Raw genomic sequence first — 22,289 nt, 5'->3', positions numbered from 1 at the left:
AAATAATAATTTGATGTTCATAAAAGTATGTAACTATGTAAAAAACGCCCTTCGAGTGAACTGGATATTCGATCGAATGTTGGCATCTATGCCTGCGGTTTTCTTTCTCGAAGCCGCTCTGTACAAATTCTGCTGGACATACAGATGGTCCGTGCGCTTATCGCCGTGCTTTTCTCCACCCACCATCAGATAAGTCTGGGCGAGGAGGACAAGAAGGATAAGGACGGTAATGCACATTATGCGCGGTATGTATGTAACTACGGCAATGCGAAAAAAGAAATCATTCTCTAAAAGGTGAATATGGCTTCCTCTATTTAGTAAAACACAGTTGACCGTACGGAATGTCGAAACCAGTCTGCCAAATCGTGGGCGTGTCCACCTTGCTCTAAGTCTAGTTCCTCCTACTCGTCTCTCGCCACGCTCAACAAGTAACATAGGGACTCAAGACGACTGTCAGTCACTTTGGCGGAACCAGCCATAAAGCGGCACTATCGTGGTCCTTCTTATGAAATGAGAGCGGAACAGCCAAATACGGAGTCGTCCCAGCAAAAGACTGCCGTCTTAAAACGGTTACACGTTTTGAGCCAGAACAGGGTATTGGAAATCCGTTATCTAACCCAGATTTTGCAACAAAAAGCAAGACTTAACCATTTAATGGGACAGCCGACGTTGGTAATTCGGCCTCGTTTCAGGGTTGTGGCGCTGCGCGGCTCCGGTTATAATGCGATGGATATGTTTGACGACCATATCTAGAGCTATTAACTCCGTTATAGTAGCACAATGCGGGGACTCCTCATACCAATAGCTGTTTTGTTCTCTATTCCTCGGGGGACAATTATGTCTTGGTTGACATCAGTTAAGGCTCTAATCACGGCATCTGGCTCGTCTGGTACCTGAAATCTGCCTCTGGGGCTCCACAAACCGGTTGTACGACGGTTTAACAAACTTGAACCACTGTTTAAGTACGCTTTCAAGTGTCCGGCCCCTTTCTCGAACGTCTCGCGCAACTATTAAATTGCGTATCAATCAGTTACCATGTTCGACCATGTAGGTGACCTGGAAAGCCGGCTGGCTGCTCACTCCTTCTCCCAAGGCAGACATCCATATCCGCTTCCACAAAGATCTGGCGCGCAACCAAAGAAGGTCAGAATCTGCGATTAAAGCGTGGCAAAGGGCGCCACGTGCCTTAATATCCAACATATCCACTATTCTTGGGTCTGTAAAGGCTAGAATTCCTTCCAAAATAAGCACCCGGGGTGGGTAAAGGGAGACTGTTGCTTCCTCTCGCTGGTGCTTTGTGAAAGAGTAAATGGGGATTTCGACTTTGAGACTTTTGTCGCTGTCAGTAGCAGCTCGACTTGGCTAGACGAGGAGCCGGTTATATCAATACCCTTGCTTCAAATTTTGAAGAGTCTGTACCAAGACGTCAAAATCGATGGCATCGGGAGAGTCGAAATCGTATTCATCCTGGTGGGCGATAGCGTTCTGCTCGGGGGTAAGGCTTTTGTAGAAGTGGTCCTTTTGCCGTCCTTTCTCGTCAGGGAATCTCATGGAGAAAGGGACGACGGTTTAGGGCAAGAGATCATCTACCATGACCAGTATGACCGCTCCGGGAAGATTCAGGGACTTGATGATTTCCGCAGCGACGGACGACTTTCCAGATCCTGAGCCCCCGGCAATGCCTATGATGCTCATGTCCTCCCATGGTCGAGAGCACCGCGATTTTGTCTCTGCCATCCTTGAATACAGTATCCAAGAAGAACTATCCGCCGGGTACCTACGAGATGTATGTGACTAAGGAGCACCATACATCCGTGAGTTTGGCACGGCCGGAATAGTCCAAGATGATAAGTTCGCTAGGCCAGCTTCATAGTTACCGTGTGCTTGAGGGGAAAGGACGGAATTATATATACGATATGCTCAGACGAGCATCGATACTTCTCAAACATGCGGAGTAGAGTGAACGACCAGAGCTTGCGGGACAGCAAACCAGCCACCCGGTTTAGGCGGGCCTGGGCAGCGGTCATGTGAGTGTGCCCCGGATCACATGATGTGACCAAGCCCCAGGCAAACGGCGCTAGCCGAAAGCGTGAATTTCAACTTCCACCCGACTTCTCTTCCTCCTCTCTTTCTCCTCTTTTTTCTCTTCAACAAATCCTGCTTCTTGTCCTTATGGCATCCCACCCACCGCTGCCAACAGGATATATCTTACAACACGGCCTTTCTTTTCATTCCCCTTAGACTTTTAAGAATGGCTTCTACTAACATTGTACGTGTCCGCGCCTGCGTGCCGGCCAATGACTCTTACAGGTTGCTAATCGGTCATCCCGCAGATGTCTCCAACACCTTCCACCACCACGCCTACCTGGCACCGGTTCGAAAGGAAGGTGGAGGAGGTGAAGTCATCCAAAAGGTGAGTGTGCTTCCCTCCTAATCCATTCTTTTCTTGCCACACATGATGTATGCAATTCAATCAAATGGGAATCTCTCTGAACAAATCATTGAGGAGAACCTTTAATATCTCGTATTTTCTGAACTCTATTCTCAAGTTTATAGCTTTCACTTGGTTTGTTTTGAACGACCTTTACTGATGGTTCGTGGCAGTGATATCAATTTCCTGATTATGGACTATCTCGTTACAAATGGATATCCCTTAGCGGCAAAGAAATTTGCGGTCGAGGCCAATATCCAACCTCAAGCAGACATAGAATCTATGCAGGAGCGAGTAGATATTCGGAATGCTATCTATTCCGGGGACATACAGTCGGCAATCGAGAAGATCAATGAACTTAACCCTCAGGTATGTCACATTCGCTTACATTTGCCCATCCTTTATTGCAATGATTAAATCAGTTTCATGCACCACTCATATACCTTCATGGTGTTGATGAAAAAAACTCATCTTCAGTCCTCAGTATGACTTGCACTACTTTTGATCAACGTGATTTTGAATTCTTCGATTCCCGTATGCCTGTATTAACCCTTCGGTTAGATTTTAGACTGTAATTCTTCGCTTCACTTCGCACTCCTTCAGTTGCAACTGATCGAGCTGATACGGACTTGTACATCGACTCCTAATGGTGACATCTCCCTCGCACTTGACTTCGCAACATCGCAACTAGCCCCGCGGGCCCCGACCAATCCTCAATTTCTTGAGGACCTAGAGAAGACATTGTCCCTACTAATTTTCCCAGCTGAAAGCCTCTCTCCATCATTGGCTGCATTGCTGGATCCAGAGCTACGAAAAACAATTGCAAATCGTGTTAATGAGGCTATCTTGCACAATCAAGGTGCCAAACGTGAAGCTAGGCTTCGAAACTTGGTGAAGCTACGAGCCTGGGCAGAACAAAAGGCCCGCCAAATGAAAAAGGATGTTCCCGATAAACTTGATATCGGACTCGACGGAGATACCCGGAAAGCCAATAATGCTTCAGATGCTTCTCAGCATAATGGAGATGATGTCGTCATGCAAGAACAGGCGGATGTGGATCCTATGATTTCATGATTGAACATATGATACCCCATTCATTCGCATTGTAAAGGTGCATTGCACTGTTGTTGATCTTTTTAATGATCATTAGGGTACTTGGTTGTCTTATTAGCGAGGTGTTTGGGAGCTTGTCTTTTCCCGGTACCGGATGGGGAGCATTGGCTTAACCTGAGTTGGGATGTCTTCAAATTGCCTTGAGCTCTGGATTTGCTGACTCATACTTATTTATATTACTGAATTATGTAGCTACTTCAATCTGAATTTTGACCTAAAATATATTATTGAAGTCACATTGTGTAGAAACCTCAGGTCTGAGACTGGAAAAGAGCGAAACAGTCAAAAGTAGGCAACAAACAAAAGAATTCAAATCAGGGTATATCTAGAAATTCATCATATCTCTTCCAAACATCGCCCTCTTTGCCCAATCCATTGACAACATCACTCTCGTCCTCAAACTCACGCTTTGAGCAAAATAAATACTGCGCCATAAATACACCGCCAACAGTCCACCTCCCCAACTCAACCCGTTAATATCAAACACAGCCGCATTGCCGATGTACGCCAGACTCCCAAGATGCTTGTATTCAAAAGCCCGGTACACGGATTCATCCAGGGCCGCATAATCAGTCTCATTGGCCTTGAGGTCTGGTGAAACAGAAGCCATCTTATTGAATTTTCGACCCAGGTACTGACCCTGCTGATTTGCTCGCTGGGCTGTAGCGGGAAGAGAAGTGAGCTTCGTGTCTATTTGTGAGAGGAGTTCGTGAAGTTCGTCGAAGTCGAGGGTGCCACTTCGGTCCTTGTCGTACTGCTCGAATAATCGGTCCAGTCTTCTGAGGTGATTGGAAGCCTGTGGGAACCGCTTCTTCACACGTGAAGCTACATCACGCCATTCTTTGAAGGTAAGGTGGACTTTCTCCGGGTCCCTGCCTTTCTCCCAGGCAACGGTGCGCAAGAAGCTTACTAGGTGATCTGCTACTTTGTTCTGGACGGTTGAGCAGTCTCCGATGGCATACACATCACCTGCAGGAGCACCAAGGAGTCGGAGGTGAGTGTCAGTTTCGAGAGCGTGACGGTTATTCTGGCCTTTGAGCTTCTTGGAAATCTTCTGACAAAATTCGGTTTGGGCTTGAAAGGAAGATCAGCGAAAAAGGCTAGATAAAGCATGAAGAAGAGACTCTTACAAACTCCGGTTGACCATAAACAGAATCCCATGGGGATCTCTTTTGTGACTGGTTTGCCGTTTTCAATTTGGGTAAAAAGGATCCTATCGGGCCGCACCTCTTTCACTCTTGAATTTGTCAGAACCTCCACTTGGTCATGGGCAAATCGTCGCTGACGTTGGTGTTAGTCGAATTTTTTCACAGAAACGGCACCTAGACAAGTCACATTCTCATACCTCTGCATAGAGTGAAACAGTTTCATCATAGGTGTTTAGGATATGGCTCCTGCTCTGGATTAGATGCACGGAGATCTCGTTTCTCAATATTTTGGGAAACGACCGGAACAAATCTTCGTTCAGCATATCAAACAACTCTGCGGCAAATTCAACACCGGTTGGACCGCCGCCGCAAATCACAAAAGACAGAAGTCGTTTCCTTTCCGCATCACTGGTAGTCGGCAAGCAGGCCAATTCCAGATTGTGAAGAATCTTGTTTTTTATTTGCCGCGCATCGTCTATCGATTTCAAAAAGTTGCAATGTTCAAGTCCTTTCACTCCGTGCGGATTTGTAGTGGAACCTTGATGAAAGCATCAGACCACGGAGAAAAAAAGAGAGAGAGAGAGAGAGAGAGAGAGAGAGAAAATCGGGCTCTTACCAACTCCTATAACCAGTTTGTCATAGGGAAGATAGAAATTTTGCCTTACGCCATGGCAGTCCACTTGCGACACTTCCACAAGCTTCTCCCCAAAATCCAAGTCAACTGCTTCTGCCCGCAGAAAATGACCTCGAACACGCTGTACAATTAAACGAATAGGTTCAACCAAAGATCGAAGCCCCAGTGTACCGACAGTAGCCGATGGCAACATCGGAGTGAAAAGAAAGTAGTTAGTCGGAGATACCACCGTGACATGGTAATCTCCAGGATTCAACGACTTCAATAGAGCAACACTGCCCCACCCAGTCCCCAAAATAACAAGCTTGGGTTTATCCTTTTGAGCTTCTTTATCATCTGAATCACTGTCATCAATCAAAACATCCGCAATAGGAAGACTCTTCGGCCCGCCTCGTCTCGGGTTCAATGCCATTTCCGAAACCGGAATATCCTCAACGACTGGTTCGTTGGCGTACGTAGAGGCATCATAGATGAAAAATGCAACAACAAGACCGGCGCTGAATAGCGCGAACATGCCACTAAATGCGAAAACACTGAATATAATTTTCCTAGCTCTACCACGCGGCTTTATATCTCCTTTTGTCGACGAAGGTCCGGTTGACGCATGGTGTGCTGGCGCGAAAGGGGTAAGGCTTGCTGGGGAACATCGCACCCCGCGGGGCCGCGGAACAAGATTAGATGGACGGGGAATATATAACGAAAGATTTGAAGTACCCATCAAAGGATTGGACAGTGGTGACACGCCACTGACTCGAGTAGAATGACAAGCTCTTGTCACGCTTGTTATTTGAGGTCGGCCAAGTCGGCCTCTCAGCGGCGGAGCGAGCATGATACTCGAGCAGGAAACATGGACTGACAAAAGAGGGAGAGCAAGACAAGACGAAAAGATTGACTTCTTCAGCTAACCCATTGACCTGATGAGATGAAGAGAGCTGGAGCTCCCTGCCGAGCGACTCCGTGAGGTCATTCCCAACCTCTCGACCACCTCGTTGCCGTAAATGCCCGACGATGTCATAGTGGAGCAAGATGTCACGTGGATTCAGGGGTTGTGGCTCCGTTGGTGGCGTCCCAGCACAAGCTCTGCCAAGTCACATCGACGATCGGCTTGGCATCTCTCGGCAGATCCGCGGTCACTTCAGGGGAAGCGTGTCACCGGGTTGTTGGACAGAGCAATACGTTGCCCAAAGGTATAGAAGTATGATACAGATTTATATTGTTGCCACATAAATATGCTTGCTATAAAATATGCCAAAAGGTTGCCCCAAAACACATACGAGAGCATAACAGCCATTTCAAATGTTTCATGTCAAGGATCGAAAGCCCATCCGTCCTCATAAAGTAGACTGCCATATCCTCACGCCATCAGGCCATCCATATTCTCAAGAAATATAATTAATTGTCCCAATCTCCATATTGCCGGTTTATGTTCAACGCCATGTATGCTTCGTTACTAGTCAAAGTCACCATCTTGTTCTGAATCAGTGCTGCCTCTCTTTTTCGTGTTTTTGGGTCGACCCTTTTGTCTCGGCCGCTTCGGCGCATTGCCGCTTGAAACTGAACTTCTGCGCTTGCTTGGTCTGGAACCATTGGTAGCACCTAACATTGCGCTCATGTCGCCAAAGTCTGCTGCAGAGTCATTGCCATCCCGGTCATCATCAGCGGCAACTCTCAATTCGTCGTCAATTGACATCAAAGTCGCAAACTCTCGACAGACCCTTGTCATTCCCTCGGTATTTTCCAGAGAAGCCATCGTCTTCGATATCGCATCCCACAATCGATCACCCCCGATGCCTTGCACTTTCGTTAGGCTCTTATTTAGATCTTTTGCACTTGCTTTACTTTCTTTCGGCATTGAATGGAAGCCAACGCCATAAAGACGGCGAAGGTATGTCCGAGTCTCCCAGAGCATCGATAAGGTTGCTGCTGCGGTGGCTAGCTGCTTCAATGAGTTGGGGTCCACAGGATGTGGTGCTTGATCTGGCGCAGCCCCGTCTACTTGCATTTGTTCGTTTGGGCAATCAATTTTCACGGGAAATATATCTGTTTCGATAGCATGAGCCACAGTGGTGCCAGTTGACGCAACGATGCGTTCCATGCATGCAACAGTGGCAAGGAGCTCTCCTATCTGTGCGTAATCGAAGTAGGCCAGATTTTGGCATACAAACCTTGCTAGCAACATATGTTCCGGTGGACTCCCGGCTACGTCAAGTGCGCGGGGCTGAAAATCAACCTTCGAACAGAGATTCGTCAAAAACTTCTTTTGATATTTGCTGTTACTTATCTTAATGATCTCGAATAGGGCTGCCAGTTTAGCTGTGAATGGGCGGGTCAAAGCTCCGGTCGGGTCGCCGACCACATCTCGCTGGTAGTAGAAAGCATCTTGAACGGCCCGCATATACTCTCGGTCGAACATTGACTCATGTTGCTGGTGAAGCATCTTATGCGTTTCAAAAGCGACGTTGGCAATGCTGGCATTGGTGGAGGTCTCTAAAGCAACAAGAACCCCAGCACACTCCTTCGGATGGATGAGACCCTGTCGATTTATACTAGCGATCAATTCGATTGCAGTTAAGGCATGGGAATCTTCTTTTGATAGAGCCGCATGAAGCATTTGCTGTAAGAAGTGTTGGGCAATCAATGCTGCTGCGCCGTCGTTTTCGCTAGCCTTCAAAGAACCGCCAAGACGCGTAGAACCCTCGCTCTCACCGTTGGTATCTTTAGTTTGGATCAACTTCTCCGATTTTCCCTCGTGAATAGAGAAAAATGCCAAAAACCCTTTCAGGACAATGTTTTGCAAATCTGGGCTGTCTTCTTCGAACACAGAGGTGAATGCAATCTTCGCTGGTTCCCGGCTATACTGGGCCGGCCATGTTTCACAAATGGCTCCCAAACTTTCGAGCGCCATGACCCTTAATTCGCGAGGATATTTAGACGACGCGAACGGCGATATAAAGTCGACCATTAAACCAGACACAGACGTTGCCTTCATGTGAGGAAACGACTGTGAGAAAAAGGCCAGGAATGACTCCAAATCACAATGTTTTCCGACACAGCCGGCAATCCGTATATAGCTCCTGACTCGTCCGAGTACATCGGCGCTGGTAGAGGGATCTACTTTGGCACTTACGGCTTGGTTGATACCCTTTAGAACAGAAATCGTAAGTTTCACCAAGCGCTCAGTGTTTTGTAGAACACCGTTGATCGTCCAAAGACATGCCATTACTTCATTAAGCTCTGTCCTCGCCAACTTCGACACGCTCTTGAAAAGGTCATTCTGGATGTCTTTAAGTAAAGTGTTATGAGACGTCGATAAATATGGTAAGACGCATCGGTAAATGACAACGACAGATCGGAATAACATGAGATCGTCAGCATTTGAGAGATGGCCAATATAGGGGTGAAGAGTTTCGAGCTGATCAGAGGTGAACAGCTTGGCATTCGCCCTCGCGAAGACAGTAATGGATTGTAGCAGTGACTGTAGCGTTCGTTTGTCTGTCTTGTCCGAATCGTGTATGATACGATCGAACATGGCAGCAACCACAGCCTTGCAGACATTAAAATTCAACGAGGCGGATTTTGCTTCAGCGGAAAGTTCATCCTTCACAAAAGCTTCGAACGTTGCTATGACACCCTCGTTCCTTCGCACCGACCCAACAATAAGATTCATCAGGTTTTTCAACGAAACTTTCGATTGTGGAGTGCCTTGGGTTGATTCGGTGAAAGACGAATGCAATGGCGAAAACCAAATCTCCTCTAGAGCTTGACGCGCTTGAACAGCCACGCTGCTTTCGTAATCGGTTACTCTTAGCAGTAACTGCTCGATAATGGTGAGCTTTAATTCTCGATTAGACGTCTGGATATAGACATCTTTCATCAACCCAATAGCACGCTTTCTAACGCCAACAGTTGGGTCAGATGAACAAGCTAAAATTGCACGGCAACAATTCTCCTCAAGGCCTGGTTTCAGGAACATGCATTTCGCAATTAGACTTAGAGCGGAGTCGCGAACCATAGGCGATGAGTCGGTTGCACATCTGAGAATCAAAGATATCACCGATCCGTCCCGGTCAAGCAGGCTAGGATCTCGTTCAAGCATGTGGATGACGCTCTTTAAACTTCTACTTCTCACTTTAGCCTGATCGCTCGTTATTGAATTGAGAAGCACTTTGACAATTGTGTCGAATCCTTTGCAGAAACCACTACTCAGGACTATGATAAGATAGGCAAACCGAGCTTGCTGAGTCGAGATACGGTCAAACGCGCTAACACAGGGCAAGTCAGAAAGTGAAATATGTCTCGCAAGGGCCCTTACATACCTATTAGATTCGAGCCATTTTGGGTTGGAAAGTATATGACTCAAGGCTTTGGCTAGTTTACCAGGCCCCTGCGGATTTTTCTTTGAATCCCCCTGAGCTGAATCCTCATACCCGCTGCAAACCAGTTTTGCCCACTGCGCTAGGAGGTAACCTCGGGCATTAGAAAGTTGCCAGCCACCAAGGTCCCCCTCCTCCAGATATTCAAGAGTCATTCGATAAGGCCCATGTAAAGATACTATGTCCTGGATGTGGAGAGCGCGATTCGAATAATCATGGAACAAATTGCGGAGATGATCTGTTAGGTCAGTGTGTCCATCTTCAAGGGTGTTGCTCAAGTGCTGTGCTGTGGAGGTCAGGTCAGAGATGGCAGAACCCATCCATCCAAGTAATTCAAGGGACATATTTTTTGCATTCGCTGAACTTTTGTCGTGGTCCGCGATAGTAATCATCTGCGATGCGAGAACCCTTAGGATTAACTCCGCGCCAGGCCAGTCAGTGGAGCCTAGCACACTTATCAGGTCTTCGGTGAAAATATCTAAGAGATTTCGATAAGGCTGATCTCCCGACTTTGTGGATGTCATCGCCCGCTGAACGATGAATTTCGTCACGTATTGTGCACTATGGATAGCGTTGTCATACAGTAGCTCAACCTGTTTAGAGAGCTGTTTTATTGGTGATGTCTTCCTCTCACTCCCATTATTAGAGTCCTCTTCATCCTCCTCATCTGATTCATCGAGTGAGTTTGTTGCCTTTTGCAAAGAGCCTTTCGCCACTGTTAACCGCGACGGAGTTTGTTGAAGGGCAGTCGTCTGGACAAGCTGGATCACCAATGCAGAAAGGAGCTGGATACTTTTTCCATCAATGAGTTTGAATTGCCTCGCGCTTTGCCTGTTTGACGGCAGTTTTTCTAGGGACACCAAAATCTCATCGAGAATAAAAGGACGTTGCTCGGGATACTTTGCAAAGATTTTTGCGAGTACATCCATAGCAGCACGCCTTGAAGCCTCGTACTTCTGAACTCCTATGGCGGACTCTTTATCGTTGGGGGCATTTTCCACGAATATGAGCCTTGCGGCAAGAAATTCTATCGCAGTAATCGGCCCTTCTGCGAGGTCGACATTTGAAAGAAACACGGCAAGTCGCGATAATACTCTCTTCGTTTGGTGTATTACGTTCGATATGACTTGCTTCTGTGCAGAAAAGACATGGAAATGCGTGGAATCCTTGCCACTGGATCTGCATTCAACAACAGGAATGATACAATGATCAAAAACCTGGCCCAGCGCTGTCGGAATAGCGTGAATTAAGTCTTCAGGGCACAGATCCTTCGTACTTTGATTCACTGGCATCGTCTGAAGTAGCGTTATTATTGCTAGCAGTGCGTTCTGCACATCTTCCAACTGTGTAATCCACCTTTCTATATCAGTATCTGATGGTGGACTTTCTAACTTGAAATCTGCAGACTGAACTGCCATAATAGGCGCTTCGCAAAGCCTTTGAATGTGTTTTATGTATTCAGTCGGAATATCGCCGAGACGCCGATAATCTGACACCTTTTGAAGCGCTTTTGAGACTACTTCGTGAGTTTCGGATGACAGTATTGGACCAATATCCCCAATGGTATTTGGGAATTTAAAGAACTTGCCGCCCGCCTGGGCGTCTAGAGGTGCATCTGGAAGCAGCTGCTCTTCTGCCTCGAATATTTCATGCAGGAGACTTTGGAGTTTAACCAAGGCGGTATCTGATAGTTCCTTTTGGTCTCTGAGGGGCAAAGGGTCCTGTTTCTCCTCATTATTAGAGTCCAGTTTCCTGCGCTTAGCCGATCCCTCACCCGAGACATATTTAAAGTCCTCTATGTTAGACGATGGAGCTAAACCAGGGATTATAACCATGGGTTTCATCAGTTTCTCCAACTGCTGGCGCATTTGGTCTTCTTTATTGGCAGAATATGGCGGTTTCGACGACGAGAGAGGAGTGGGAAGCGTGTTTGAGGATTGGTGATGTTTTTCGGGGTTTGTAGTAGTCGGAGTTGAATCTATAAAATTCAAAGATGAGAAATATGCCTTCAAAGTGCAAAAAAATTGTGATAACTCACAGTGAAAAGTTGCATCCGTGGAATCTAATATCAACTTTGCAAAGGGACCTAATTGACTGCGGCTCAAAGATTCACCATTCTTCTGAGGAGAAGAGTCGGAACGAAGGGAGGGAGGAACCTTGAAGTTGCTAGACCAATTGTTAACAGAATAATTAACAAAGTGACAAGATGTTCGACGCACAAATCTGTTAGGTTGTCCTGCCTCAAGAGCTGTTGTAGGTACTCGCGAGCAGTTTCAAGACGAGTCGACTCTCCCAATCCAGAGCTGGCTTGTGTCTCGTTGTCGAGACTATCAGTGATCCTTCCAGCGACCTGACTATCGTAAGGGCGGGGCCATCCTGAAAGAGAAGGTTGGCCAACATCCGGGCGCATTATTGAGTCTGAGTAAGTAAGTAAAACCTTCGCCAGCGTAGGAAAAAGAGCATCCACGAGATTCTCATACCAAGTCCAAACACCGGGGCGCTGGTCATAGGAGAGTATTGTAATGCTTCATCCACAGAGAGCGGGCGGGGAAGCCGCTGGGATGCACGAGAGCTTGTGCCATTGCCCTGGATGACCACTGCCAGCCCCGGCTGGCGATGTTGCTGCATGACGGCAGAATTCACAGGCGCCGTGTACTATCAAGGAGTGAAAAAGGAAAGGCGGACAATATTATCGTAGGCATGACTCTCTGGATATCAAAGAGATGCATGCTGCTTTCATAATTGTGGCTTGATGGTTGCCAGCTTCATGGTTGGGCGGTTATTTCATGTCAAGTATGGATGTCTCGCAGGTAGCTCGGCCAGGCACGCTCACTAGTCTGATGGTTTTACGTGATCTACCGTGACACCTTTTTTTTGCCGCATTTTGGCGCAGTCGATCCACCCCATTGATTCACCGCCTAGTTTTGCATGAACTACAGTTTTTTTGAAGGTTAGATAGGAGTCTTTCTGCTCTGACATTCTCACCACTAACCATTTCTTTTTATCAATATGTCTGCAATTGGGTCATTGATTTTCTGTGTTGATTGTGGCAATCTCCTCAATGAATCCACTGGAGATGAAAATACAATTCTTGTTTGCGACATATGTGGAACGAAAAATCGAGGTATGACCTCACTTTCCTCTCACTTGTGCCTTTGAATAGCTGGTATGATCCCGACTTTGTTCAATCACCAACTGATCTCTTGGATATTCATTAGACATTGCCCCCAAAACTATCATTTCAGAATCTAAACCAGAGGCATTCCCTTCTGCACTTAGATCCAAAAGATCTGCCGTCCGAACATTGACTGCGGAAGACAAGAAAAAAGATGCTGTCATCGCACATACCTGTGACCAGTGTGGGCGTCCAGAAATGACATTTTACACATTGCAACTTCGTAGTGCTGATGAGGGAACTACTGTCTTTTACTCATGCGAGTGCGGGTATAAGTAAGTTTCATTTGGCATGCTTATCCTATATTCACAAAAGAAATCCTTCAAGGTGCTAACAATTATTTCCATTACAGATTCAGTACAAACAATTGAAATCCCAGCTCTATATATCCAATGTCAGGCGATACTAGGTAATAGGATTGGAACGACAGCCTAGCAGTGCAAACTTTGACTGATCTATGCCGCAACCGGTTGCTCCAAGATGTACTCTTGCTCTCCACTTTTCTCATATTCCGCCATATCGAGCGCAACAATAATACTGTCCCTCACCACTGTCTCCGGATCATTGACGAAGCGCTTTAACGTTTCTTCCACTCCATCCTCAGCACCCAGACTCCCAAGCGCCTCAGCAGCCTCATGGCGGACCATGCCGACTTCATTCTTATCGCTCAACGTAGCGACAAGACTGGGGATACTGGCGGGGTGAGAAAGTTGGCCGAACACAAACGCGATTTCGTGTCTGAAGAGCGCGGAACGATCCTTGAAACCTTCGGCCAGTGCTTCGATCGCCGGAACTGCTGTGGGCAGATCGGGGGGGGAGCACATGTCCCGCAAGGCAAACATAGCCCGATATCTTTTAAAAAGTGGGAGACTTGCGTCGAGGAGAATCTGTTTAAGTTCGGGAATGGATTGTTCGGCAGAGGAAAGTGGAAGAGGAGGTGCAGGGTCGATGGATGTAAAATCACTGGAGTGGAGTTAGAAGATGAAATTAAATTCTTCAAGGTCCCATTTACCTTTGCTTTAATTTTTCGGATTTACTGTCTTTGGACGTTTCCCATAGTATTCTATCGACTGCGATATCACACGTTTCTCGGACTACTTCCTCCTCCGATTCATCATCTCTGAGGCGCTGGAGAATATCCAAACTCCCAGCATCCCCTAGCGCGCCCAGAGCTTCTGCTGCTTCATGCCGGCACATTGCATCTTCCTGTGTATCCTCTAGTACCTTGCGGAGATGTGGGACGGTGTCCAGGTTTCTAGTTTGTCCAAGGCAGTATGCAAGCTCATGCTTGAGCAACGCCGATGGCGAGGAAAACGCAGCAGCGATTGCTTCGATAGCTGGAAGGGTCTCCTCAGTGGGAGGTTTCGATGAAGCGAGATGTTTCAGTGAAAATAGGGCGCGGAAGCGTTGTGCTAGTGGGGATGACTCGGAAGTGAGCACTTTTCGCAAATATTGAACAGAATCTTTAGAGTTGCCATTATTATCGGCATTGTCAGCAATAATTGATGCCATATTTGATCCGAGTGAAAGAAAAGTAATGAATGTCTCGGTGTGTTGGAAAAAGATTGCGCCCCGGAGTTCGCAGGATCAAGAGGGGCATTTTTTGGCGATAAAAAAAGAGGAGCGGATCTGATAAGACACGATGACTTTTAGTTATGTCTTGGCATTTGGTGTGGGAGTGGCGGAACGGCGGAGCACGCTGATCCGCTGGGCAAAAGTAACATTGGATAAGTTAGTCGAAGGAAAAGAATATATTCTTTACGAATAGAATGAATATACTGATTGAGGTAGGAACTTGACATAAAATATTTGCCTCAGCATCACGAGGATACCCCGTTTTGAGAATCTGAAGGGACACAAACGAGGAGTGTTAGATTTGTAGATAAAAAAGCGAGATAAGCCAGAGTAATGCCACTGTAGAGGGCGATAACGGCGATTCAGGGGGAAAACGTGTGGAAACGGTAAAATTGTACATAGACATGGCGCGCAATTGCTATCTAACATCTTATTTGGTTCTGATGTGCTTGAGCTTCTTAGGCACATGCAAAAAGTTATTCGCATATGCCTTAGGGTGGAAAGCTCGCTCATTCGGTTCTTGGACATAATATTCATACCCTTGTTTTTCGGCGAAACGAATTGCGTCTTCCTTCGATTTGAAGTTGATGTGGGTTCCCTGCATCGCGTCTGCAGATGATTGCCACCCCATCAATGGATTCTCCCACCGATGACCCTTTGACAGGACATCCCAGTCCATTCTCCAGTGATGATCATGCCAGGTGCCAGATTGCGTAGCGGGTTTGGCGGGCCGATAGATCCTACTTTGTGTTAGAACGTGCGCAGAAGGGAAGGTAAGAGTTTCCATACCTAACAGTTCGAGCCTGAAGGTCCGTAGGAGCACCCGATAGCACAGCAGCGGCAACAATATCACCGGGCTCACTGCCATCCATCACACGTTTGGGAACGGGGGAAAATAAACTAATTTGTCGGCTTAGCTGTCAGAGGTAGAGCTCAGTCTTGGGGGGTTTCTTACGAGGTAGCTTGGTCAACGGTTGCGTTATAATCAGGTTGGTGACGGGCCATAGCTTCTGAAGGAGACTCCCTCCGGATCATGGAGCCACCTCTGGACACGTCCGTCGGGGCGTCCTCAGGACTGGTCTTGGGGGCCTTCTCATCAAGCTGGCGAGGTGCGGAAGAACTGACAAAGCGGGCATTGACCGGATATGCCAGCCTCGCAGCCCGCGCGCAGCCCGCATTGATATTTATTCTCCCTGGCCGTAACAAGGACATTTTTGACAATTGTGTCAATGCGAAGAACAAGAGAAGAGTATTCAAGCAGATGGCACATCCGATTGTGATGTTCCGGAACGACTGGAGATGACGATCCAAATGCGGTTAGCGCGAAAATGCCTCCACGCATCTTTGTTCCGATAAACGCCCAGTTCAACACTGAATGCCAGTCGACCGACCTCTGAAGAAGACATCATTCTGGTTCAATTGTCGCAGCGTTGCCAGGTATGCCACATCCCAGTTTGACACAATCTTTGTCCGATGTTAACAGCTTGAAATTTTGTTAGGTTTTTCACCATGAGTTACATCGTTCGCCGAGGGATTTCCACCCTCATCCCCCCCAAGGTAAAGAGAGCCACTCATTTCAAGCCGAAAACCCAGGATTGCTAATTGTCAAGTAGATTGCATCTCCCTCCGTACGTCCCCGCACTCAGTTCCCTTTGCCGACCGTCGTGTAACTTAATACTGGCGTGGAGGCCGCACCATCTTGCCTTTTCTCACTAACGTTCATCGAAGGCAATCGGTGCTGCAAAAGATGCCGCCCGTATGGAGCGTGTAGGCAATTTCTACGCAAAACTTCCTCGAGGACCGGCTCCTGCAGTGAAACCGTCTGGTTTCTTTGAGCGCTACCAGGCTAAGCATTTTGGCAAGAAGCCCACCGCAAAACGTACGTTAAACGTCTCTGGCCATAACCTGAGTGCTATCTTTCCCGTCCCAGATATGAATATGAGGCTAACTAATGATTCCAATAGCCCTTATACACATCATTGTGGGAATGACACTTTTGGGCTACAGCATTCAATACATTACACATCTTCGTATGTTCTCCCTTCTTCTACCGGTCGCTAGCATTCTTGCTAAGCAGTTTTCTAGGTCACCACAAAAACAATGCCCACTAAGCTTGGCACGCCGAGCATTCTAGATGAATGGTGGAAATGTGTACATATATTATAGAAATGAATCAGTTTTGAGGTGTCATTGCGCAGTAACAAGTTCATACCAGGACCGGAAGTCTAGGCTCTGGTGTAGTCAGACCTGACTTATGATCTCCAAAATGAAACCAAGAGAAAGGAAAAAACTAAAATAAAAGATAAGAAAGTAAAATTCAGTTAGTTGCTCACTGTCAGGGAACATCCGTTAACTCAGAATTCAACTTGATTGTTTGGGCTGAGCAAGCGCCTGTGACTGGCTACAATATCAGGTGAGCCTGGCAACAAGTGGTGATGGATTTGCCGCTAGCCGAATCGAGACATGATAGCTTGGCCACACGTCTGCTCCTTCAACCAACCTTAACTCTCTCATCTTTCTCTTCTCTGCGACTCTCTTTAACACACCGGACAGACTTACCGGGCTGTTGAGAACAGTTTTACCTCAATTATATACTTTGGCAGCTCCTTTATTGCTGACCTTAGTTGTCTGGCCACTCTAACTTCCAGCTCCTGCACTCGCAACGGCCTCAGTTTAAGGCCGATTGGACTCATCTAGGTGCTCCATCGTGGCGGGATTCAGTTGCTAATCAGAAGTACGTCCCAGTCTCACATGTTATCGTGCTCCCGATCGTAATCTTGAGTCTTTCTTCGAATCTACATGTTCGATAGTTTGGGCACAACCTTCTCCGACTAACCAGCCCATCTTTCTAGCCATAGAACATTGTTATGGCAGAGCAGAGTAGCCACGATGTGGTAAACCAAACCCGGTCGGGCGGCGACCTATCGCCTTCCGACGTTCCTGCGAGCAAACCCGACAAATTCACGACCGGAGGGGATGGGGTGGATGTTCAAACTCTTGATAGCAAGCATCAGAGACGGCAAGATATAACTACGGCATCGCAGGACAAGCCGGATGGGAAAAGTATGCAGAGTACTCACCACCCCGACGAGCGCATTCCACCGGCATATGATACTGTGAGTCCTTTCGAACTCTTGTGTGGATAATCGCGATGATGTCACTGACTACGGCCCCAGAACACGCTCTCGATAGGCATAACCACACAAGATGACTTAGCGACAAGTACGAAAAAATTAGAAGCGAATGGCATCGAGTCTCCCATAGGGGATTACGGGACATCTCTCAATCACCTTGGGGATGGAAGCGGAGGTTCCGATACAGACGCCAGTCGAAGTGACATACGATCATCATCGAAAGATAGTACCCAACACTCCCGTACAAGCTCTGTTAAACGACCCGCATCTTTCAAGCCGGTATCCTTTGCAAAATTCTCTATATCGAAATCACCAAATATGGCCGCGGCATCTAAATATACTGCTGAGCAAGGTAAGCCCTTCCTGGCCCTTCTAGCTGCTTCCGAAATTCGAAGCTATCTGGCTAAAACATCCGCAGCTCCCTTTTCCGCCTCAAATACTTCGTCTGCGCCTGCCCAGCAGACATCAAGACCCCGTCTAGTTGCCAAGTCAACAAGTAGCATGCGCGACTCAACGCCGCGAGCTCTAGCTGGCAGTGGGAGGAGTGGATCTGGCGCACCCGATCCCAACCAGGTGTGGAATAAAAACCGACGTAAGATGTCAAACACCTTTGTTATACTGCAATAATGGGATTAATTAGAGACAATCTAGCCGTCCAGCCGCCCCCTACGAAGCACCTTACGGACGAAGAGCTAAAGCAGCAGTATGGCATTCATATGACTTCCCGCATTCAGGCCGATGGCGATGGCAAGGAAGCCAAGTGGGCCGATATTGATGATGACGAGGACGACTGGGCTCCAGAAACGATAGAATGGAATGATGGCACTAAGATTAATTTGACCCAAACCGAAACCAACCCTACCCCAACTCAGACGAAAGGCGAAACCCAAGACACAACCCAACAGACAACACTATCAGACAAGAAACTCATAGGACGTGGGGATGTCAAAGTTCTAGCTTCGAAACCACCTAACTCTCTTGGTCCGAATGCGACGATACTTAAACTTGGAGCGAACGCAGACAAGCAACAAGCCAGATCGGGCAGCGATTCAACCAAGGGAACCAATGACAAAGATAGCGCTATCCCCAAAGGTCTAGTGCCTCCGGCTAAGTCTCCTTGGGCTCCCTTGCCTCCCATTGACAAAGTTCCCGTTACCGTCAACCCCCCCACCCAACCACACCGGCATTCCCGTTTCTTCCATGGCGAACGCAGTGGTGTAGAGCCCACATCACCTCTGCCGGTCGCAGCTAAGGAGATTGCAGCCGATGATTTCAACCGGTCTTGGAGAGATACCCAATCAGCCGCGCCTCGGGAACTCTATAACTCTCAGTCTGGACGATATGAACCTGTATCAGAAATGCGCCGAGGGCAGTACAAGAACGAAGCTCACTTCCGTCCCTCATCTTTGCTTCAGAGGCCAAATCATAATGAGCAGTCTGGACCCGCAGAGCCTTCACCTGCTTTCCAGACAAACCGATCTAGTACCTCGCAAGAGAATACTTCGTGGAGTCGCCGTCGTGCATCATCTAACGTTAGCGGAGGAAGTGGAGTTATGGGCCGACGATTGTCCATGAGCAAGCCAGACCTCAGTCATAAACCCCACGATCTTCCTCAACCACGCCGAGGGTCACAACAAAATGAGCGATCTACATCTCCTCGGAGGCAATATCAGAAGGGTTCGTATATTGCAAGGGGGGCTTCTCCGTCGCGTCCACCAGTCCAGGGTATGCCAAATCATGCTTCCTCATCTCATTATACTCCGCCGGCCTCTCACGGTGGCATTGTCCATCCACTTGCGACAGATTCTCCCCTTTCGCAGATGCCTCCTATGGAAGATCCTATCGCAATGCAACAGCGCATCATGCGTGAGAAGCGAGAGATGGCAAGGCAGCGCAGACTAGAAGAGGAAGCCAAAGAAGAGGCCGCAAAACAAGAGCGGATCAGATTGAAGCTTGAAGCTATGGGCCCACCTCCATCAGAAAAGAAAGACTCTACGTCTGCGTTAGAATCTGCCAAACAAACCACTGTAGCTCCATCGCCACCAAAACCTCCACTTCCCGAGCCGAGCGGGGAGCCCAAACAGTATGGAATGATGAAGGTTCATCCTCCTGAGCCAGTGAAGAAATTGGTTCCATCAGGTGAGAGGCCTGATGTCAAGACAGGCATTACCGGTCCTCAAAGCCACCAGATATCATCTCGCCGAGAATCGAAGTTTGAAGCAGCTAGAACCTCCATGCCCCCTTCCATCAATGGTGTTCATTCGTCGACTGAAATGTCGGCTGTTCAGATGCCAGAGTCCCAGCAAGACGCATCCGGTGACCGAAATTTAACATGGAAAGGGCCGATGCCAACAACTAGTTCTTATTCGTCATGGTCTGGTACGAAAATTGGTGCTCACCCCTCTGTTGGGAGCCTGTGGGGACCGCCAAATAACGATAAAGCGTTGGGCAACGGCACCTTTGATAAAAACCTCGCTGGATTCCCCTCAAGGGACATTTCGTCTCATGGTCCCCTTATGCTGTCCGATCAACCTCCCATCGGCCCGCCGCAGCACAGTGCGGAAAGAATCAATGCTTCCGAACGTACTAATCAACATTTACATGGAGTTCCGAAGAGCATAGCTGATAATGGTTCTTCGTTGTCTCCTTTGCCCTCCCCAGAACAGCGCCCCGGCCGTTTAGCTGGTGCTGACAGCCTGAAACCGATTTCTCGCCCTGGGCCTATTGCGCCTCCTAATACATATTCCCAGGGCCAAAGATGGCAACAAAACCAATTTCCTCGACGTTCCGAAGAAACTGCTCCTTGGAATAATTTCCATCTAGCCGCGAGAAAAGCCGAGCTAGAAGAAAACGAGCGATTCCACCGGGAGCTCCAGGCTCGGCGCGAGGAAGAAGCCAGATCCGGAATCAAGCCGGCATTACAGGTCACATTTGATGAAACTTGGCGACAAGTAAAAACCGATGAGGCTGGTCAGCGTAACGTCGTCTCAGTCAATAAGACAACCGAAAAGTCAGCACCTCTTTCCCCTCTACCCGGTCTCGAACCCATTGATGGCCTACCCTTCTCAGATCCGAACGCCAAGGTTGGGACAACCGCCCGGGGTTCCCGTTTCTTTCCCCATGGATCCGACCAAACCAAACGACCTTCGGATCGAGATAATGTTGAGCCTCGTAGCCCCTCCCCACCGCCTCCTGAGGAGGTATCAAGCCATCCCGCATTTACTACTGACTCTCCACGACCACTGGTGCATTTACCGGCTCCGAAACCACGAGTGAGGCTTCCACCGCGCAGTTCACCTCCTCCAGCTGCTCCTCCTGCAACATTCGCCTCCATGGTTGCCTCTGGTCCACCTCCTCCTCGTGGTTCTCAACCGATCGCTAGCACTGCAACTTGGCAAGATCGTTTCAATGGATTATTTGGCAAAAAGACCTCACAGCCTCCGCATGTGAGAAGGACTGTTCTCGCTGTTGCATCGGCAACGAAAGAGCCGCTTGAAGTTCTGCCGGACACCTTATCGGCGTCTGTATCGCTGCCTCAATTTGACGATGTTGAATCAACTCGGGACGCGGGTAAAGTAGCATCAAAGGAAGTAGAAGACGAGGAGGCTATCTTTGAGGATCGCGAGGCCGGATCTCTGCCGGTTGTAAAAGTCCCACATATGGCACCCAAAGCAGCTTGGCAGCCAGCATTGCCTCCTTCCCATCAACGCCTCCGTTCACGGTTCCAAAGACCTGTCCAAGTTCAGAGTATTGAGCCTTACATTTTTAGTTCACCCGACCGGAACAACCCTGGTGGTGTCACTATCATTATTCACTTGCCAGGGACTGAAATCTTAAAGACTCTCACAATGCCCGGCAAGGCTGGTGTCAGCAGCGGAAACAATCAGACACGCCATCGTTCACATAATTTCAAACATCGCAGAGGTGCGAAATCGCGAGAAGGTTCTGGGCCAAGTTCTGGGCCGTACCATACATCTCAACCTCCAAAAAAGATGTCATCTCCCACCTCTGGACCCTCGCGATCGCATTCTGGGCATGGAAATTGGGCATCCCGAGTGGCTGGTACTGCAGTTTGAAGAGCGTATCCCCCAGCTGGAATTATTCGATCCTAAATCTAAGTTTATCACACTGACTTGGTTAATGTCTTCTCCATATCTAATGAAGAGCAGCAAGTCTTTCGGGGGAAATCGTTGGCCACGGTCTCATGGTTTGGCGCTTTAACTAATTCTCGTATACCTTCTTTCTTTTCCCCTCGCGCCCTGTATCCTTATGTCTTACCAATTGTCTCCGAACATGCAATCCTTCCAACAGTCGCTATGTATTCACTCTTGAACTTGGCACAATTGTGTTAAGTTTCTACAAGTTTTACAACTGGTGATTACTCCATGCTTTCCATATCAAACCTCCTATTACCAACTGTAATCATTGCTTTTATCCGTTCCAAGTTATTCTGCATTGTGTGGGCGTTATTGTGCTCACCGCCAGCTGGGCGGCTTCCTGACGACAAAGCTGATGCTGGGGTCTGTGATATTATCAACAACTTCCTGCTATCAGTTGCACAATTGCGTTCTACGTGGGATGTCTTGTAATGCCAGTCATGTTTTGGGACTCCAATGGGATTGATGGATTGATTGATATCAGAAGGCCCTTGGTTTTATTTTGCTGTCATGAAGAAATGAACGCAATTGCTCCAGTGTATTAGCTGC

At 47.9% G+C, this 22,289-nt stretch overlaps 9 protein-coding genes across 10 annotated transcripts; 4 read left to right on the top strand and 5 right to left on the bottom strand.

The window, feature by feature from the left end:
* Positions 1 to 293: 293 nt before the first annotated feature.
* Positions 294 to 1,957, bottom strand: D8B26_002371 (uncharacterized protein). Its single transcript, XM_066123808.1, has 6 exons — positions 1,591 to 1,957; positions 1,391 to 1,518; positions 1,081 to 1,330; positions 894 to 1,007; positions 800 to 841; positions 294 to 749 (listed from the first exon to the last, which is right to left on the bottom strand). Exons 1-5 carry the CDS (start codon positions 1,735 to 1,737, stop codon positions 836 to 838), a joined length of 645 nt encoding a protein of 214 aa, XP_065979883.1. The 5' UTR covers positions 1,738 to 1,957; the 3' UTR covers positions 294 to 749; positions 800 to 835.
* A 194-nt stretch (positions 1,958 to 2,151) lies between these two features.
* On the top strand, positions 2,152 to 3,765 carry D8B26_002370 (uncharacterized protein). Of its 2 annotated transcripts, XM_003066276.2 has the most exons (4): positions 2,152 to 2,269; positions 2,334 to 2,413; positions 2,605 to 2,800; positions 2,993 to 3,765. In XM_003066276.2, exons 1-4 carry the CDS (start codon positions 2,252 to 2,254, stop codon positions 3,503 to 3,505), a joined length of 807 nt encoding a protein of 268 aa, XP_003066322.1. In that variant the 5' UTR covers positions 2,152 to 2,251; the 3' UTR covers positions 3,506 to 3,765. The 2 variants fall into 2 exon arrangements, with proteins under 2 accessions (XP_003066322.1, XP_065979882.1); XM_066123807.1 differs by having other exon boundaries at positions 2,152 to 2,413; positions 2,993 to 3,543.
* An 11-nt stretch (positions 3,766 to 3,776) lies between these two features.
* On the bottom strand, positions 3,777 to 6,308 carry D8B26_002369 (uncharacterized protein). Its single transcript, XM_003066275.2, has 4 exons — positions 5,309 to 6,308; positions 4,890 to 5,230; positions 4,675 to 4,825; positions 3,777 to 4,618 (listed from the first exon to the last, which is right to left on the bottom strand). Exons 1-4 carry the CDS (start codon positions 6,153 to 6,155, stop codon positions 3,870 to 3,872), a joined length of 2,088 nt encoding a protein of 695 aa, XP_003066321.1. The 5' UTR covers positions 6,156 to 6,308; the 3' UTR covers positions 3,777 to 3,869.
* A 233-nt stretch (positions 6,309 to 6,541) lies between these two features.
* Positions 6,542 to 12,397, bottom strand: SCC2 (Sister chromatid cohesion protein 2). The gene is made up of 5 exons (XM_003066274.2): positions 12,180 to 12,397; positions 11,919 to 12,117; positions 11,738 to 11,865; positions 9,643 to 11,677; positions 6,542 to 9,588 (listed from the first exon to the last, which is right to left on the bottom strand). Exons 1-5 carry the CDS (start codon positions 12,325 to 12,327, stop codon positions 6,777 to 6,779), a joined length of 5,322 nt encoding a protein of 1,773 aa, XP_003066320.2. The 5' UTR covers positions 12,328 to 12,397; the 3' UTR covers positions 6,542 to 6,776.
* Positions 12,398 to 12,708: 311 nt separating this feature from the next.
* Positions 12,709 to 13,525, top strand: RPA12 (DNA-directed RNA polymerase I core subunit rpa12; the record flags this gene model as incomplete). Its single annotated transcript, XM_003066273.2, has 4 exons — positions 12,709 to 12,823; positions 12,918 to 13,149; positions 13,227 to 13,283; positions 13,355 to 13,525. The coding sequence occupies 3 exons, from the start codon at positions 12,709 to 12,711 to the stop codon at positions 13,243 to 13,245; spliced, it is 366 nt and encodes a 121-aa protein (XP_003066319.1). The 3' UTR covers positions 13,246 to 13,283; positions 13,355 to 13,525.
* Positions 13,330 to 14,457, bottom strand: LIA1 (deoxyhypusine hydroxylase; the record flags this gene model as incomplete). Its single annotated transcript, XM_003066272.2, has 2 exons — positions 13,887 to 14,457; positions 13,330 to 13,837 (listed from the first exon to the last, which is right to left on the bottom strand). Exons 1-2 carry the CDS (start codon positions 14,384 to 14,386, stop codon positions 13,330 to 13,332), a joined length of 1,008 nt encoding a protein of 335 aa, XP_003066318.2. The 5' UTR covers positions 14,387 to 14,457.
* Positions 14,458 to 14,656: 199 nt separating this feature from the next.
* On the bottom strand, positions 14,657 to 15,753 carry D8B26_002365 (uncharacterized protein). Its single transcript, XM_003066271.2, has 3 exons — positions 15,405 to 15,753; positions 15,239 to 15,349; positions 14,657 to 15,189 (listed from the first exon to the last, which is right to left on the bottom strand). The coding sequence occupies exons 1-3, from the start codon at positions 15,659 to 15,661 to the stop codon at positions 14,880 to 14,882; spliced, it is 678 nt and encodes a 225-aa protein (XP_003066317.2). The 5' UTR covers positions 15,662 to 15,753; the 3' UTR covers positions 14,657 to 14,879.
* Positions 15,754 to 15,803: 50 nt separating this feature from the next.
* Positions 15,804 to 16,686, top strand: D8B26_002364 (uncharacterized protein). Its single transcript, XM_003066270.2, has 6 exons — positions 15,804 to 15,886; positions 15,949 to 16,006; positions 16,063 to 16,077; positions 16,178 to 16,328; positions 16,414 to 16,479; positions 16,535 to 16,686. Exons 1-6 carry the CDS (start codon positions 15,825 to 15,827, stop codon positions 16,558 to 16,560), a joined length of 378 nt encoding a protein of 125 aa, XP_003066316.1. The 5' UTR covers positions 15,804 to 15,824; the 3' UTR covers positions 16,561 to 16,686.
* A 289-nt stretch (positions 16,687 to 16,975) lies between these two features.
* D8B26_002363 (uncharacterized protein) lies at positions 16,976 to 21,908 on the top strand. Its single transcript, XM_003066269.2, has 5 exons — positions 16,976 to 17,183; positions 17,302 to 17,512; positions 17,642 to 17,935; positions 18,002 to 18,175; positions 18,235 to 21,908. Exons 2-5 carry the CDS (start codon positions 17,317 to 17,319, stop codon positions 21,657 to 21,659), a joined length of 4,089 nt encoding a protein of 1,362 aa, XP_003066315.2. The 5' UTR covers positions 16,976 to 17,183; positions 17,302 to 17,316; the 3' UTR covers positions 21,660 to 21,908.
* The last annotated feature ends 381 nt before the right edge of the window (positions 21,909 to 22,289 follow it).

Source organism: Coccidioides posadasii, chromosome 1 (assembly GCF_018416015.2).
Source record: "Coccidioides posadasii str. Silveira chromosome 1, complete sequence".
NCBI classification, from domain to species: domain Eukaryota; kingdom Fungi; phylum Ascomycota; class Eurotiomycetes; order Onygenales; family Onygenaceae; genus Coccidioides; species Coccidioides posadasii.
Note: the sequence above shows the minus strand (reverse complement) of the source record. Positions and strands in the feature narration are given on the sequence as shown.